Genomic DNA, 19,288 nt, shown 5'->3' with positions numbered 1-19,288 from the left:
TTTTGCACCGTTGAGGCAGAGAAGGAATGGTAGGGCGAAGGAACCGTGGGTGACGAGAGAGGTGGAACAACTAGTTAGGAAGAAGAGGGTAGCATACATAAGGTGTAAGCAGCAAGGATCTGACAGGGCTCATGAGGAATATAGAGTAGCAAGGAAGAGCTTGAGAAGGGGACATGAAAAGGCTTTGGCAAGCAGGGTTAAGGAGAATCCCAAGGCTTTTTTCTCGTACGTAAAGAGCAGAAGGATGGCTAGGGTAAAGGTAGGTCCGATTAAAGACAAAGGTGGGAGGATGTGCCTGGAAGCTGTGGAAGTGGGTGAGGTTGTCAATGAATACTTCAGTATTCACCAAGGAGAGGGGTCTTGATGATGCTGAGAACAGTGTAGGTGAGGGTAATGTTCTGGAGTATGTAGATATTAAGAGAGAGGATGTGATGGAATTGTTAGAAAATATTAGGACAGATAAGTCCCCGGGGCGTGACGGAATATTCCCCAGTCTGCTTCGTGAGGCGAGGGAGGAGATTGCTGAACCGTTGATTAGGATCTTTGAGTCCTCGTTGTCAACGAGGATGGTACCGGAGGATTGGAGGGTGGCGAATGTTGTCCCCTTATTCAAAAAAGGTAGTAGGGATAGTCCAGGGAATTACAGACCAGTGAGCCTTAGGGGTGGGTAAGCTGTTGGAAAGAATTCTAAGAGGTAGGATCTATAAGCACTTGGAGAAACATGGACTGATTAGGGACAGCCAGCATGGTTTTGTGAAGGGAAGATCTTTCTTCACAAGCCTGATAGAGTTCTTTGAGGCGGTGACCAGGAAGATTGATGAGGGTAGTGTAGTGGATGTGGTCTACATGGATTTTAGTAAGGCATTTGACAAGGTTCCGCATAGTAGGCTTCTTCAGAAGGTCAGAGGCCAAGGGATCCCGGGAAGCTTGGCCGTGTGGATTCAAAATTGGCTAGCCTGTAGAAAGCAGAGGGTTGTGGTGGAGGGAGTGCATTCAGATTGGAGGGCTGTGACTAGTGGTGTCCCACAGGGATCGGTTCTGGGACCTCTGCTTTATGTGATATTTATTAACGACTTAGATGAGGGGGTGGAAGGGTGGGTTAGCAAGTTTGCAAATGACACAAAGATCGGTGGTGTTGTGGATAGTGTGGAGGGCTGTAGAAGCTTGCAGAGGGATATTGATAGGATGCAGAGCTGGGCTGACAAGTGGCAGATGGAGTTCAATCCAGAGAAGTGTGAGGTGGTACACTTTGGAAGGACAAACTCCAAGGCGGAGTACAAGGCAAATGGCAGGATTCTGGACAGTGTGGAGGAGCAGAGGGATCTGGGGGTTCATATCCACAGATCACTGGAAGTTGCCTCGCAGGTGGATAGTTAAGAAAGCTCATGGGATGTCAGCTTTCATAAGTCAGGGGATCGAGTTTAAGAGCCGCGAAGTGATGATGCAGCTTTACAAAACTCTGGTTAGGCCACACTTGGAGTACTGTGTCCAGTTCTGGTCGCCTCATTATAGGAAGGATGTGGAGGCACTGGAAAGGGTGCAGAGGAGATTTACCAGGATGCTGCCTGGATTGGAGAGTATGGATTATGGGGAGAGATTAAAGGAGCTAGGGCTGTTCTCATTGGAGAGGAGGAGGATGAGGGGAGACATGATAGAGGTATACAAGATATTGAGAGGAATAGATAGAGTGGACAGCCAGCGCCTCTTTCCCAGGGCGCCAATGCTCAAAACAAGAGGACTTGGCTTTAAGGTATTGGGTGGGAAGTTCAAGGGTGATGTCAGAGGGAGGTTTTTCACCCAGAGAGTGGTTGATGCATGGAATGCGCTGCTGGGGGTGGTGGTGGAGGCTGATACATTGGACAAGTTCAGGAGATTGTTAGATAAGCATATGGAGGAATTTAAGTTAGAGGGATATATGGGAGGAAGGGGTTAGATAGTCTTAGGTGTGGTTTGAAGGGCGGCACAACACGGTGGGCCGAAGGGCCTGTATTGTGTCATATTGTTCTATGGTTCTTCTATGGTTCTAAGTATAGTAATAAACAAAAGCAAACTAAAAACTTCAAAAAAAAAACTGGACTGATATTTCTTCGGTTAAAAAAAAACATTATTACGTCGTTAGCTCCGCTCCTCTATATTCAAAGGTTATTGAAAGGGATTCGAAAAAGGTCTGCTTATGTGATATGGAAATATTGAATAAATGGACTCCAAACTTCCTTAAATTTAAGCGAAGGATCAACAGTACCACTCCTAATTTTTTCTAAGTTTAAACAAGTTATAGTTTGAGAAAACCATTGAAACATGGTAGGGGGTATAGGGTCCTTCCATTTAAATAAAATGGATCTCTTGGCCATTAATGTAACAAAAGCAATCATATGACAAGCAGAAGCGGATAAATGGCCAGAATCCATCATTAGTAACCCAAAAATTGCAGTAATAGGATGGGGTGGTAAATCAATATTCAATACAGTTGAAATACTACTAAAAATGTCTTTACACCACTTCCACTAGGGGGATCTCCCTTTTCATTTCTACTCCGACATTTAAAAGACATTTAGACAGGTACACGAATAGGAAAGATTTAGAGTGATATGGCTGGAAAGTGGGGAAATGGGACTAGCTCAAGTGGACAACTTGGTTGGCATGGATGAGTTGGGCCGAATGGTCTGTTTCCTGGCCACCTGACTCTAATCTAGAACCAGAATAGAATTAATCCTGTACAGAAGATGCAACTCAGCTCAGTCCATCCATTCTATCCCTATTTAGAACATTCCAGTCAGTCCCCACTATATCCTTGTAGTTTGGTAATAAGAAATGGTTCCTTTTATTCAGTACTTGAGCTGTGGCCTATCCAGTATTTTCTAAAGGTTCAATGTAACATCTTTTCTTATTACTTTGTACTCTTATGAAGTGCAGGATCCCATATTTTATTAACGCAGCTCTGAACATGTCCTGCACCTTCAAAGAACAAACATGCTCAGATCCCTCTATTCCTATACAACCTTTAGAACAATGCTTTTTAGTCTACAGTGCTTCTCCTTTCTCCAAAAATATATCAATTCACATTTCTCTGTAATAAATATTATCTGCCACAGTTCGGCCATTCTGATAGTCTATCAATGTCCCCTTGCAATATATTGAAATTTTTACCTTGCACACCAACAGCCAATGATTGGTACTTATCAAAAATGCAGGGGTCTCAGCAGTGATCCTTGGGAAACACAACTGTCCACCATGAAAAATAATCACCTACCACAACTCTCTGCTTTCTGTCCTTAAGCCATTTTCATATCATTTCATAGCCATGTTACCACAAACCCTTTCAAACTATGGACATCAATTTTGCAAAACAGCCTTTAATGTAGGACTTTGTTAAATCATTTCTAAACATCCATATGGGTAACATTTTCATCAACTTTCTGATACCACATTAAAAAAATTATATCAGGTTAGTTAAAAGCAAGATTTGTGTTTACAATTCTTTATTGAATCGGCCTTCTCCAACTACCTGTTATTTTTTTCATTATTATTTCTAAAAGCTTCCCCACTGCCAAGGTAAATCAGTGTTTGCTCACCTTGTAGTTGTTAGGCATGTCCTTGCACCCCTTCATGAACAAGGGTGTCACATTTACCACCTGTTTGTTGCTGGCATCAATTCCATCTTGATTTTTGTTAAATTCAGTGAGAGATGCACTGAAAATAGACCTTGTACCTCACAAGTGAATGACTGCAAAAATAGGCGAATAGCTTTTGAAAGGAATCATTTCATCAAGCGATAAACTGACTGTTCTTCAATGTCTTTTTAAATAAATAAATGAGCTCAGCACAATTGGTGCAAGAAATAAACAATTTCAAGGGCATCTGCATTCGCATTGATTTTAAATTATATGTGAAGGTAAAGTTTCTTGCAATGTTGTTTAAGGGCAGATGCAATGCTGCAGACAAGGAGATTTGTGCAAAATGCTGAGAAAGTGGAAAGGGAAAAAGTTGCCCAACTATCAATTTACTGTGATTTCCCTAGCACAGCCTTTCACAGCACACATTTCCAGATTATCATATGACAGGAAGTTCACTTCTAAGTTTGCAGTTCTGATGCAGGATCTCAACCTGAAACTTTGACAATTCCTTACCCCCACAGATGTTGCTCAACTCGCTGAGTTCCTCCAGCAGTTTGTTTTTTGCTCACTTTTAAGGTTGTTGAGTCTAAAAGTCCCATTGTTATAAAATAGAATAAAGAACAAGGGTTCCTTGTTTTGAAAAGTCCTTGAAGAAATCCTTTATTTACTCATGGGATGTGAGTATCACTGAAAATGCCAGTACTTAGTGTATCTCCCTAACTATGGAGGCAGTTAAGAGTCAACCACATTGGTGGATCTGGAGTTGCATATAGTCTACACCAGATAAGGATGGCAGATTCCATTTCCTGAAGGAATTTTTTAACTAGTTGAGTCTTTATGACAATCAAGCAGTTTCATAGTTACTGTCATGGACATTAGCTTTTACTTCATTACTTGAATTCAAATTCCTCAGCTGCCACGGTGGGATTCAACCATGTATTTCTGGATCAGTGCACCAGAACTCTAGCTGATATTCCAGTAACTTAACAACTACTCTCCCATTCCTGTTCTTTGGCATTAATTGTATGATTTATTCAATAAGTACTGCTTGAGATGAGCCAGTTATTGTCCATGGAATGTCCATAGAATTCTCACCAGAAGCAGCTTTTAAAAAAAAAACTTCATTATCGGGCTGTGAGCATCACTGGCAAAAATGATATTTATTGCCCTTCCCTTGTTATGCTAAGAGGATGGCCAGCAGCCTTTTCCTTGAACCACTACAATTTTTTGATAAGGAATTCCAGAATTTTTGACTAATAACAAAGTGCCTGATCTTGTCAGATCTTGGAAGCTAAGCAGTCTCAGGCCAGGTTAGTACTTGGGTGGGAGACTGCTTGGGGATATTAGGTGCCATTGGTGGCACAGAGGTGCAGCTTGTAGAACTGTTGGGTTGATCCTGACATCCACTGCTGTGTCAGTGTGGAGTTTGCACTTCCTCCTCGTGAATATATGGGTTTTCTCCACTTTCTTCCCATGTTGCAAAGAGGTGCAGGTTGGTAGATGGTCTTTGTAAATTGCCCTTAATGTAAGGGGGTGTGGTAGAATTTGAGGGGAAGCTGATGCCAATGTGAGAATATAATGGGATTAGCATAAATAGGTGCTTAATGGTGGGCCGAATGGCCTGTTTCCATGCTGTTATCAACAAATTCATGATGTTTAGATGGTTGGAGAGGAACTTGGAAGAAATGGTGTTTCTGTGCATCTCCAGTCCTTGGTTGCGGGTTTGTGAAAGATTCTCAAAAATCTTGGAGAGTTGCTGCGGGTTATTTAGTATACACTGCAGCCCTGCACTGCATGGTTTGTGTGGAACATAGGCTGTTTGATCATGTTCTTTAAAGGTTGTCAATATAAATGTTGGTCTCTATTCGTGTTTTCACAATTTCAGTTCACTATGCTCGACCAATAATAATTCTGGGACCAATGAAGGACAGAATCAATGATGATCTGATCTCCGAATTCCCAAATAAGTTTGGTTCCTGTGTACCTCGTAAGTACTTCTGAAATCTAATCTTGCATGTACTAACATTTTTTAAATCTGTTATCCTGGAACTTTCCACTTTTGGACACTTAGCCTTTAAACAAATATCAGTTTTCTATTCATTGACCAATGAAGGACAGAATCAATGATGATCTGATCTCCGAATTCCCAAATAAGTTTGGTTCCTGTGTACCTCGTAAGTACTTCTGAAATCTAATCTTGCATGTACTAACATTTTTTAAATCTGTTATCCCGGAACTTTCCACTTTTGGACACTTAGCCTTTAAACAAATATCAGTTTTCTATTCATTGACCAATGAAGGACAGAATCAATGATGATCTGATCTCCGAATTCCCAAATAAGTTTGGTTCCTGTGTACCTCGTAAGTACTTCTGAAATCTAATCTTGCATGTACTAACATTTTTTAAATCTGTTATCCCGGAACTTTCCACTTTTGGACACTTAGCCTTTAAACAAATATCAGTTTTCTATTCATTGACCATGGATAGGTTGAAATCTAAATTTGAAAGGAGTATAATTTCTCTGTTCATTTATTGTGAACAGACTTAATCCCTCAAAGGCCACGTAATTGCTAACTGTTATTGCAGTCAATCGGTCTTCCACTGTGCTTCTGATGAAATTAATGTTGGAACAAAAGCAGCTACATGGAAATTTCTGGCCAAAGAGAACAAAAGAGAAAATGTTCCGAAATGCAAACACAGATCAGTCTACTGAATAGGATATAATGGAGGACCTCTAGTGGCCAAAATCTGATGGCATATGTCAGTATTTGATTTACATTATACATTTTACAAGACAGAAACAGTCCATTTTGCTCTTTGTATCACACATTTGGGGAAAGATATCTATTTAGTCCTGTTTTCCTGTGCTCTCCCATTCTAATTTTATATAAATAAGTGGCACCTTGATATTAAAAATCCAATGTTTTTTACCCTCCCTATCTGACAGCACCTGGAGGCATACAGCTCTGAAATAAATGTGTCCTCTGTTATGACCACCAATGCATCTCCAGTTTTAGTCAATCTATCATTAGTGGCTGTGACTTCAGTTACCAAGTGTATTCTGAAATTCTGTCTCTGTCCATCAACCCCTCTTCACCTGGATCTACTTATCACTTGCCAGCTCTTGCCTCAGCCATTCCCCTTACCTCTTTACGTTCAGTCCTGATGCAAGGTCTCAACCTGAAATGCGACTGTTCCTTTGCCTCCATAGATGCTGCTTGGCCCGTTCAGTTCCTCCAGCAGCTTGATTTTTTTTCCCCCTCCTTAATCCTACCTGCTCCTCTATCTTCCTCTAGGATACTACTTTAAATCTACCTCTCACTCAGTGCCAAATTCGGTACATGAAAGAGAAGGGAATAGAACAGTTATGTTGAAACTTAAATGAAGAAGTGTAGGAGGGGGCTTGGGAGGAGTATTAATGCTGGTATGAGCATATTGGACCAAATAGCCTGGTTCCTTTATGTATATTTTATGTAATTCATAACGCAATTTAGATTAATTTAATCAGCGGCTGTTTTACTGCCTTGCAGATACCACCAGATCAAGACGTGAAAATGAAATTGATGGGCAAGATTACCATTTTGTAACCTCCCGAGAACAGATGGAGAAAGACATTCAGGACAATAAGTTCATTGAAGCTGGGCAATATAATGACAATCTTTATGGGACTAGCATTCAGTCTGTTAGAGCTGTAGCTGAGAGAGTGAGTATGGTTGAGTGTTGCCACAATATTTTTTTCATTGGTTAAAAAGCTAACCTATAATTGGAGTTCATTTTAATCATACAATAAGATACTACCCATTAACTGTAAGGAAAATTGCATGGAATACTCCCAGCAAGAAGATCCTATCTTGCATTCAGATAGATTCAATTCACCATAGAAATGCAGATTCACTTTGACATTGGATGTAAAATGTTGAATTAAAGGTACGGCAAAAATAATAGGAAGTAAGTTTGCATGTGTGTGTCCAATAACATCATCAGAAATAACATTAATTGTCCCAACGAAGTTTTCTAGTGGACCAAAGACAGAGTTATACTATATTACATGGCTGGCACCAATAAAAGTTCTCAGTATAGGTCACTGTTTTCACTAAAAAATACGCTTCTTGATGTCTCAGATGGTTCCAAAGGTAAATTACCTGCATAAAGCAAAAGATCTGTCATCCAGACAATCAAATTACTGCTAATCATGAGCCAGCCCTGTCTACTCCTTTTGTGCTGCCCTTTGACAACCTGGACTGCTCTCTCAGAAGCACCAACTACCAGGGCATGCTGGATTGTGAAATAACAGACAGCAAAGCTTGTACTGTTCTATTATTATCATCTGCTGAGCTCTACTTTTCTGTACTTTTACTTTCCTGCTAGCCATCTTTCATTTAGGTTTCTAAGTTCAAGCCGATCAAAAAAGTCCAAGGTTTGATCTCTTGTTTGAGATGATAACTGAACCAACTGACACTGCTTCTAGGTCTTAATTTGGGTGTGGGGTGGGGTAGGAAAGAATATTTGCGTGGATTCCATGCCTTGATTGCTAGTCAGCTATACCTGCTAACTAGTCATAGAAATGAATGGCACAGGAGTCAGTTCAGCTTGACATCTGTGCCAAACAAAAGTGAACCATGTGAGTAATTCCCACTTCCCAGCTCTTGGTCTGGTAATAGCTCTTCAAGAACCAACAGGTACCTTTTAAATGGAACAATGTCCCTTGCTGCCACTACTCTTTCAAGCAGTGAGTTCCAGAACCCGACTACTCTTTGGGGGATTTTTGTTTTCCTTAATTCTGTTGGTTAACTCTTATGTCACCTGGTTATTGATCTCTCAGCCAAGGAAATGGGTCCCTCATTTTCACTTTGTCTCTCATAATTTATTACACAACCCCCCGTCTCATCAGTGTCTTCACATTAATTCTCCAGCCTCAGCAACATTTTCAATGCACCCCCTAGTCTAATTACTTCTGTACTGTTGTGACCAGAACTGCACACATTACTCTAGCTGTATCCTAGTGTTTTATATAGTTCTAGCATGATGACTCTGGTTTTATATTCTGTGCATCAACCAATAAAAGCGCAAGTATCCCGAATGCCACCTTAACCACTCATCTTGCTGCACTCAGAGGTATGGAGACATACACCTCAATATCTGTTTTTCTACACTTCATAGCATTTTACCATTTATCAACAAGGTATTCCTTTGCCTGTTTGCCTCCCCAAATTCATTACCTCACAATTTTTCAGAATTAATTCTATTAATATCTGCCTGCACCCTAGAATTTATTCCTCATTATCAACTACATAGCAATTTTGGTATCATTGGCAAACTTTTACATTTAAGCCCAAGTGAATGATGTTGTAAAAATACACAGGGTCTGGTACTGTGGAAGCTCAATGAACACAGCCCTTTAAGTCACTAAAAGTCCTGTTGAAAAGTAACCCATTTTTTCAGTTTTATGATCCACCTTGCACTTTTCAATACTATAGGCTTTTACTTTCCTGATCAATATCCAGTGTGAGACTTTGTTAAGTGCCATTTAAAAAGCATTCCCCTCATCAACCATCCTTATTCAATCATTAGTCAAGTATAACCCTGCCTTCTTAAATACATGTTGGCTGTCCTTGTTTAACCTGTGCCTCTCTATGTACTGATTTATGTTGTCCCTCAATATTTTTTGCAATAATTTGGCCACTATCAGTGCTGTGCTGACTGACCTGTAGCAATTTGGTCCATCCTTTTTTTTTGTTAACAAAGAGGTACCACGTAAATAATTGTTCATTCCTCTGGCACCTTGCACCATTTCATCCCTTGCTGCTTTATGGAACCCAGAATACATTTTATCAGGGCCACTTAATGTCAATCTTCGTTTATCAATTCCAATACTTAACATTCTTCCTCTTTAATTTCAATGCTTGTATTAGATAAACACAAAGTATTCATTTGAAATCGTGCAACATGCCTTCTGGTCCACATAGGGCCCAGAAGATGCACATTTTTTGTGAGAGTCTATTACATTCAGCCCCTATGACCTTGATAATTAGTTTTGCTTTCAGAGGTCACCATCAGGATGCAGAAGTTTAACTGACTGAGGAGAGCAGAACAATATATTGCTTATCATCTTAATCTAGCCTTACTTTCATAGTGTGATCTCAATTTTTGAATTGCAACTCTTTTCATTGACTTTACATAATTCAGGGTGTCACTTTCTTCTGTGTAGGGAAAACACTGCATCCTTGATGTGTCTGGGAATGCGATTAAGAGGTTACAGCTTGCACTACTTTATTCCATTGCCATTTTCATCAAACCAAGATCTGTGCAATCCCTCATGTAAGTATGAAATTTTCTCAGTCTGGCTCCAAGAAAGACCATTTTAATTCCAGTATGAAATTTCATATATCTGGCACCTAGGACCAAAATTGTAAATAAAAATAGGTAGGCTTACTGAATATTGTGTTCTTGGGTGATGCCTTGACGTGTGAAGCTTCCATTCCGTCTCTATTGGAGGATGAGGTTGAGTTATACTTCTTGGTTCGTAAGGTTTCCCTGTGACTTGGTATTCCTTAATATGAAATTCATTAAATGCAATCTGAAGGAATTGGAGTTGATAGAGTACTATAAACTTCCTCACTGGTGGGGCTTCCTGTTTCACCTAAAATAAATTAAACATTCGCTATCCCATCCTCGTTCAAAATTTAGTTACTTGTCAAGAGACATATGGTAGCTACTAGAAATTTCTTTTGACTAATGAGTCTGCACAGCTGAATATTTTTGATTCTTTTAAAGCTGTGTGAGTAGTAATTAGGACCACCTGGGATGTCACTGACTGCATCTATAAATGACATTCACTCAAATGTCAGCAGGTTAGCGTCCAACCAACTCATCTTCACAGCAAGGAAAGAAAGTCTTCACAGCAAGGAAGAAAGCCTTCCCTTGAATTGAGTTTCTAGGCCATTAGTTACATTCAATTTCAGTTTCAAAACTGGCACAGCTAATGTGCTGTAAATGCTCAGCACTAATTCTAGACTCGAAGTGCAACACTTACCATATTAGATTGCTCCATAGAGTTCTGAGGTACATGCAGAAGAGGCCTTCAGAAGTTTTTTACACAGATCTGGCCCAGATGAGAGTTAATGGAGAGAACAGCATTCTTGAAAATGTAAAGTCCCTAAAATACTTTCAATATAGCAACCTAGTCCTGGGAAACTTTTGGCATAAATGTCCCTACAACCTCTTCCTGCTGGTGACAATATACTGTTAACCTTGTATACAACAAATATACCTGGGACCATATTGGGGTCTCTAATTGTTTTACTTCGTTATTTGATGATTCTTATTGTTTTATGGTACAAAAGCAAAGTACCACTGATGCTAAAAATCTTAAAAATACAAACTTCAGAAAATATTCACAGGCAAGGCTACAGCTGTGGGAGAAAGTCCGTTAAGGTTTCCAGTTGACTGTTAATTTTCTTTACCTTTGCTGGCTGACCTATTAAGTATTTCCACACATCCTGCTTTATATTAGTTACCCTTTTGTCTGAAACAGAGGACACCTCTACTTTTAAGAGACACTGGCTGTTTTTTTTTAAGTAGCCTAGTGGTCCTGTTTTCTTCCCCAAAACTTTAAATGAATCATGTGAGTACTGTTGGCTCTGTATGTACGTTATTGGTTCCATTATAAATCCCTCATGATCCCTTGCCTACCCAGTATTTGCCAATTTCCAAGCATGATCAAATTTACAGACCAGTGCCTTGTTAAAAGTACTGAAAAGAGGAGTTTTATGTTATAAGACCATTCAAGTAACCATTGAATGTTAAAGATCCAATAGAGTTAAATCTTGAGTTTTTGTTTCAATAGGGAAATGAATAAACGACAAACTGAAGAACAGGCCACCAAAACTTTTGAGAAAGCATTGAAGCTGGAGCAGGAATTTGGAGAATTTTTCACAGGTTGGTGTACTCCTTGCAATTTTACTGTTTTTCATCATTAGTGAAAGATTAAACAGACAAGCATTTTAATAGATGGTTAAAAGATGAGCGATGGGAAAACGTACAAAAGGTGCAAGAAATTATTAAACTTTAATCCTAATCCAAATTTCTGATTGACGTTTTGGGTGGAACAGAATTTTTTTCAGAACAACAGCAAAGAGAAATTTTATTTGTTACTTGGAACTAATGGACCTCCTTTGCTTTAGAATGGAAGGTTTATAATGGTCAGGGTACAATAGCCAACTTTACGTATTACAAGCTTTAGAAAGACTAAAACACTGCAGTTTTAAGCTTCACAATCCAGTAAGGATGTTGCGGTAATAGAGCAGGGGGCAGCATGGTAGCGTAGCGGTTAGCACGATGCTATTACAGCGCCAGCGATCGGAGTTCGATTCCCGTCACTGTCTGTAAGGAGCTTGTACGTTCTCCTGTGTCTGCGTGGGTTTGCTCCGGGTGCTCCGGTTTCCTCCCACATTCTAAAAGACGTATGGGTAGGTCAATTTGGGTTTAAAAAATGGGCGGCGTGGACTCGTTGGGCCAGAAGGGCCTGTTACCATGCTGTTAATAAAATTTTTTAAAAATTAAAAATTTAATTTAATATACTGGAATAATTAGATTGTCAGCTGATACAAGAAATATGAAAACTTGGAAGTAATTTTTTGCTGTTTAAAATTAGGAAGGAATGGGACAAATTCGATAAGAACAGAGTTCTAGTGCCTGAAGGATCAAGCACATGGTGCATAGATTTAAGGTTAATTTGAACTAAGTTGAAGAGACTTTAAGAGTTGTCATGACTTAAAAATTAGGTTAGAGGGTAGTTGAAGGAAAAGCAAATTAAGGAATGTAGGCATGATAAAATTAAGACTACTGTGGAGGAACAAATACTAGAGTGTTCTTCTCTGATTGGCCTGTTTCTGTATAGTTCTTGCCTGGCACTTCCAATGTTTCATTTTGATTCAATTGACATGTTCATTATTCCTGATAATTCCTTTCTCTGCATGATTTTATATACATTTCCCTCCTATACTTCTTACTGATTTTTGCATTTTATACAGTTGTAATTTTTGTTTTCCACAGCTATTGTACAGGGAGATTCATTAGAGGAGATATACAACAAAATTAAACAGGTCATTGAAGAACAGTCTGGTCCCTACATCTGGATTCCTTCATCTGAAAAACTCTAGCATGGCCCAATGTTTAGAGAGAAGATGTTGTTGGGGGAAAAGTTTCCCCTTTTAAGATATGTTGCATATCAAGTTTTATCTTTCTCATTATGTTATTATGAATCGTCGCTGTGGCTGTTTCCATACTGCATGGTTTTTATGGAATTCCATCAACGACATGGAAATGCACACCTGAGTATTTTAAAGAACATCTTCAGGAAATGGGACCAGGATTGCATTGACTTTGTATGTTTGTATTACCTGAAGATCAGCTACGAAAGTTTCATATGGACTAAGCGGTGGTTTTAAAGAACCAGTGTTCACAGGGTTATCAGTACCATTCCTTAAAAATGATCTTTCTGAAATTTCCTAATGCAGATGGGTTTGAAAGGAGAAAAGAAAACCACTCTACTCCTCTGTGATTACACATAGCAGTGCTTTTAAAGACACACAATTCCTCACCTCAGGAGGAGGAGGAAGAGAATGAAAACTAGAATTTAAATCATTGTGGTACTTTAGATGAAAATATAAAGTGATAATTTTCAACATATTAAATTGCACATTGTTTTACACATCAAAACATGGTTGTATGCATGGACATTTTACATTTTTTTTTTGCTGTTTTTTAAAAAAGTGATTTGAGTAAAAGCTGACAGACGATAAAGAAATTGTAAGTTGTTCTGACTGCTGTTCACACATGGCTTTGTACGAATGAAATGGTAGAAATGTATCGTGTCTTTGTCCAAAATGCCCTTTTGTGGAATCAACTGGATTTAATTTGAATTTGTAGTGGTCAGGAAACACATCTACTATATCACTACCAAACTAAAAATAACTTTACAAAGATAATCACAGATCTAATCTACCTTTTTTGTCAATACACAATGTGAGTTCTTAGTTCTTTAATGTATTTATATACAATTGTTGCACAAAGTTCTCTGGTGAGGGAACCCAGATAGATCTTCTGTTTTGAAGTTCTCCCGAATAAAAGTAGAACAACCTAATAGAAATTTTGTGTAAACAACTGGGCCAGTTGTTTTACCTAAAAAGCATGAAGGACTGAGAATATGGCTTTGTTCAAAGGTAGTCTTAGAGTTTTTGAACTGGTATCTAAATTGGGCAGACTGAGTGCATTCTTTTTAAAGCGCTATGCCTATTTTTACTCAGAAGAGTTTTAGTATTTTACTGGGGGTGGGATGTAAGCAGGGGACAGACAACAAGGTTATTAGTGGTGAAGACATGCAATTGATGTTTGAAATGTGTGCCAGTCCCATGAATAAGGTGCATATCTTTGGGCATGGCAATCATTTAAATAGAAAGCAAATATGAGAGTTCAGAGAACTCTTCAGCTGCCATACTTCCTCTTGCAGTAGGGTTAGTTTGTTCATCTTTGGAGCATATGACTGACTCCTATCTATCACTTACATTGGTTTAAATTTAATCACAGTAATCATTGCTGCAATCCATAAGATATCACCATTGCTGTAAACTCAATTATTTATACATTTCTAGTGTAATAATCAAGCTGAAACTTTGATCAACAAAGTAATTAATCAGTAGATATCCCCACAAGATGACTGTGTCACACATAAGTGCAGTTATTCCAGGCCTTTTATGTGGACTACTGTTTTATGTTCAGCTGTTGTTACCTATAATGTAAAATTTGTTTTCTAATGGTAATTAGAACAGTTCACACAGCAACAAAATGGATAGGTAAATAGGAAACATTGCTGAATTGACTGAGAGGAAGCCTTGCTGGCTTCCATTTTATTTAGTCCAACTTCATATATTGACGGGGTTAGACCAATGTGTAGTAAATGATTCATAGTTTTGGGCAGAAGGGGAGATCAAGTGCCTATGTTGTAACACTGAAGGCCATTCTGCATTGGATTCATTTCCCCTCTTAACTGCACCACAGGAATATCTTTCAAATGTTCCACTTTTGTGGTTGAGTTTTGTTTCCTTCCAGATCTGCAGATAACAGGCTATAATATTTTATTTTTAATTAAGCATTTTTAATTCTCAGGGTTTTCAGTGAAGTAACTTTGATAATTGGCCTAAACCATGTCCATTAGAATGGGGCTTGTGTGCCTGTCTAACTAGGCAGTTATTGTATATAGTAATAGGAATGACATAAAGATTGGAATGCTGACTTGCACGCAGTGGAAGGATACTTACCAATATATTGCAGGTGGACTCCTATCCATTTTCCCTATTTTTTCTGGTGGGGTGAATATTTTACTTCCATCACAAAATGTCTCAAAGTAAACCAGCAACCAAGCAGTATCATCTAAATAGAGTACAATTTTCAACTATTGCCCCCTAGACTTCTACACTATCAATTATAACCATGCTTTCACAGTTGACAATGGCACAATATCATTGCGGTTAATTTTGCCCAATCAGCAAACCATAAAGATCTACAAAGTGAAATGGTTAAAAATACTAGAGACCAATGTGGCAGACCTCAGTGAAGTGAAATGCAATTTGTCCAGTGGAAAAATCCAAAAGGTTTAGTGTTGGAATGCAAGTTTAGGACCTTTGATTTGCACTAACTGAAAGTTGATTCCACCAGTGGATAGTTAAAATGAGCTCCATTGTCATTTTACATTTTGTGCCTGGATTTCCATTGATTCTGCTTAGTTATCCCAATTCATTTTTTTTAAATAAAAGTTTTTTTGGTATCTGCATCAATGAAATTAGTAGTCATTTTACTTTTAAAATAATTGTGGCCTGTGTTAATTTATCTGAGCAACATGTTTTAAAATTATTTTGCCACATTAAAATGTAAAAGTTGCATTTCCCTAGTTGTCTTAAGTGTTATAAACCCCACATTATCATTTTTCTGTATATTACAGGCCAGGCTGTGGAAGTTCCCCTGGTGACTAATAATGTGCAAGACATTTGATGCTCAAATTGTCTGTAATGTAATAGTTACTAAATTCAGTGGTATTTGACACTTCACCTTTACTATCCAAAACCTCATTCTGCAGCCAGGTTTGTTATTGCAAGTACTAAGTCCTAGAAGTTGCAGTGTTTACGGTCTTTAAAATTACTTTGTACATTGTTTTAACAAAAACATTAACCATTTTAAAAAAATGGAATTAGTATAATTTCCAAGCTAAAATGTGCTGTATACCTGCTGTCCTGTTCAGTTGATGAATATTGTGCAGTTATATGTATTAGAAATTAGCCTGCACATATTAGTCCAGCAAGGCAATTGAAGATTGTGGACGGGGAATACTTACCAAAAGTTAAAATTAAACTTTAGGGTAATGAGAGGGCTAACCATTTTCAATTTATTTTACTTGTTCATTATCTGCAGTACATGGTATCAGATTGGAAGAAAAATTCTGGTCTTTAAAAGAGGATGTCCTTTTTCAGTTAGTATTTCCAACTCTGCCCAATCTTATTACAAAATGCTGTGGTATTCAAGATAAATTGAGGACAATGTTTTCTAACTGAAGTTATGAAGCTGGACATTTTTATGTGCATCACACAGTAAAGTACAAGCTGTAGAGTTTATTTTAAAGGTTCGAAACAGGATTCTAAGGGGGTATTAAGTAGTTTTAACTGGTGTCTAAGCACGATCGTAAGAATATTTTTTTAAAACAAAGAACGTGTTATCATTTATCAAGACATTCATTGGGATTGATTATTTGGCAAATTTCCAATAAACAATTGCCGTAGTCCCGTAGTTTTTAGAAAGATGCTAGTGATTTCATCCCTGCTAAATAGTTCTAGCCAGCTAACAGTTTGTTACAATTGCTTCAAAGGCTAAATTCTGCACAGTCAAAACATTCTCAGATTTCAATTATGAGGGAGAATTCAGCATTGAAATGCTTATGAATATTGATCTGATGTCTGCACACTGTCACTATCAGTAACACTTCTCTATTGCTATGCTCCATAAGCCATTTAGGTTGGAATTGGGGGAAATATTGTAAAGGGAATGTTACCAGTATCACTTCATGTGGGCATAAAGTAAACATGCAAATTCATTGACCTAGGCAAGCATGCCACTGGAAATAATAACAGAAAAAAGCAATGAATATTATGTGCAGACCAGATTTTCTAAAAATCAAGAGTATGGAAGTAAAGTACTATGTAGACAAACAGCATCTATTAGTAACAACTCTTCATAGTAACTGTGATATATTACTTACCTTTAGTCCTTGCTGTAATGAAAATTCACATGGTTTCCAGGTGGAATCACATCATTAGCTTTACTGGAGTATGAACAGACAAATTAATAGTCAAATGGATTAGTGTGCTACACATGCATATATTTGAATGAAGTATTGAATGACCTGCAGGGGCTTCCCTGCAGATCATTCAATACACACACACGTTCTGATTGGCAATCTGAAGCCCAGCTAAATTAAATTTTGCCTTTAGTTGTTACGTGTTCATTTTATGCCCAGCAAAATAAAAGCTGCCAAAAAAAGTCTGCAGCATTGGATTTTAATCTTTGTGTCATAAACGTATAAACTGTTTAAACAAAGTAGCTGTGGTTGGGAATCTCCTGTAGTAAATAGTAATGAAGCTATTCTTTCTCCCAGCTCTGCAATTATATGCGAATGGTTGGAAAGTTTTTATAAAAAAACTCCAATTTGGAATTGGTTCTGTAATCCAGGAATTATGATGAGAAATCTGGCTACAGATGTAGAAGAGTCTTTTTATAAACCCTTTAATGCATAACATTCCCCGATTACACTGTGTGGAATAACTTTAGGGTTCCAGCTATTGGAATAGTGGCAAATTGAAAGGAATAATGTTTTATTCCAGATTATTTAAAAAAATGGGCTCTGGCTATAAAAATAAAACCTGTTTACTTTAATCAAAATCAAATTAAACTGTGGTTGTCTCTAATTTCAAAACCTCCCCAAAGATTAACAAATCCAGTATGACATAAGTTAATTATTTACACAAGTAAGTGTGTTCTTTCCTTACTGTTCTCCATCCTACCCAAGTCAGAATCCATCATGCAGAATAAGCAGTAACCACCATCAGCAGTAGGTCCAAACTGTTGGTTTTGGGCTACTGCCAATGCAGCCATTAGTGTCAAACGGACCCTCATTCTATTTTCACTGTCAGAATCCAGCACATATGAAAAGGACTCTTGGTGTTGCCTTGTGGCAGATAACACCAAAATTTTGATTTAATAACAAGACTTATACACTTTAATAATAACACTGATATAAAGTTCCCTGATGCAGAAATTTAAAAAAAATTGGACACCATGTTCTTTAGTTAGTGAAAAAGAGAACACACTCTAAAGAATTCATAGTAACAAAATGTTCTTTGTCTGCAATGAGACAGCTGATTGCAACAAGAACAAAAGTTTGCAATAGGGGTCAGTACTTTTAGGTTTCGAAGGCAAAATAGCTTGGGTTCTTGATGCAGTCAGCATACATAATAATCATTGCTAATAAGTGCACTTATAGGGGATATTGGCAAGGTCAGGACTGGTTTGTGATAACTTCCTGTGATTAAATGGCCTCATGCTAAGTTACAGAGGTTCAGGTTGGAGCAGTACAACATTTACAAGGTATCAGAAAAAATGCAATCACAGACCCGTGTCTCATCAGAAATTAGTATCTTTGAGAGAGAGCAATCTAGAGAAAGAAGCAAAAACAAAATGTAACAGGTGTGTGGATCAGATGACTTTCCATTTAGTCATGTTTGACCAACTATCAATTATCAATGAAATACAAGTGCATGTAATAAATGTGAATATATTTATATAATGCCTTTAACTGAGAAGCCCCAAGTTGGTTCATAGAACTGTTACCAAGTAAAATATCACACCAAGCTGTGGAAGGAAATATTAGAACAAATGAAAGAAACAAATATTAGAACTTAGTCAAATAGATATAGTGATCCTTAAAACCTAAAGGAACAGAAGCTGGTGAGAATCAGAGCAGAACTGCAAATAAAGGCGGCGATTGAGTGATTAAAATGGGATGTGCAAGTGTTTTAGAATTGGAGTGATCCAAAGTGAATGTTGTAGGACTGAAAGAGCCTACATTATTAGGGAAGGATTTGAAAATGAGAACAAGAATTTTAAAACTGAATCATAGCTTGGAGCTATTGCAGGTCAGAAGCCTAAGAAGATGGACTGATTTTTGCATACAGGCTGCAGAATCTTTGAGGAGCTATCTTTATGTAGAGTGGAAAATTGGAAATAAGCCAGAACAGCAATAAAGTAGATGAGAGTTTGTTTAAAAAAAAGCATCACAAGAAGAGTTCCCGTTTTTACTATCAAACTCAATTATTAGAAATATTAATTATCTAATCCCTCCGAACCCCCTTTAAACCAATTCCATATTTTGGTTAACCATTATCAGTATTTTCTTTCCTCAGCCCAATTCCCCTGTCCCACAATCACTTCTCTCATTAATGTAAGGAAAATGATGGAATCTTTAATGAAGGGTGTAATTAACAGCTTGAAAAGAATAAGAGGATTGAGCAGACCCAACATGGATTTATGAAAGGAAAATCATTTTTGACTAATCTGCTGGAGTTCTGTG

The 19,288-nt window shown here is 38.0% G+C and overlaps 1 protein-coding gene across 4 annotated transcripts in view; it reads left to right on the top strand.

Moving 5' to 3' along the window:
• The window catches only part of dlg3 (discs, large homolog 3 (Drosophila)), a 212,469-nt gene extending 194,909 nt beyond the window's left edge, over positions 1 to 17,560 (top strand). For all 4 annotated transcript variants that reach the window (XM_052020918.1, XM_052020917.1, XM_052020919.1 and 1 more), the window contains 5 exons: positions 5,500 to 5,601; positions 7,146 to 7,318; positions 9,824 to 9,933; positions 11,462 to 11,553; positions 12,670 to 17,560. In XM_052020918.1, the coding sequence (XP_051876878.1) occupies positions 5,500 to 5,601; positions 7,146 to 7,318; positions 9,824 to 9,933; positions 11,462 to 11,553; positions 12,670 to 12,776 (584 nt within the window). In that variant the 3' untranslated portion in view covers positions 12,777 to 17,560. The remainder of the gene's footprint in view (positions 1 to 5,499; positions 5,602 to 7,145; positions 7,319 to 9,823; positions 9,934 to 11,461; positions 11,554 to 12,669) is intronic.
• Positions 17,561 to 19,288: the final 1,728 nt, after the last annotated feature.

This window comes from Pristis pectinata, chromosome 8 (assembly GCF_009764475.1).
Source record: "Pristis pectinata isolate sPriPec2 chromosome 8, sPriPec2.1.pri, whole genome shotgun sequence".
Lineage (NCBI taxonomy): Eukaryota > Metazoa > Chordata > Chondrichthyes > Rhinopristiformes > Pristidae > Pristis > Pristis pectinata.
Note: the sequence above shows the minus strand (reverse complement) of the source record. Positions and strands in the feature narration are given on the sequence as shown.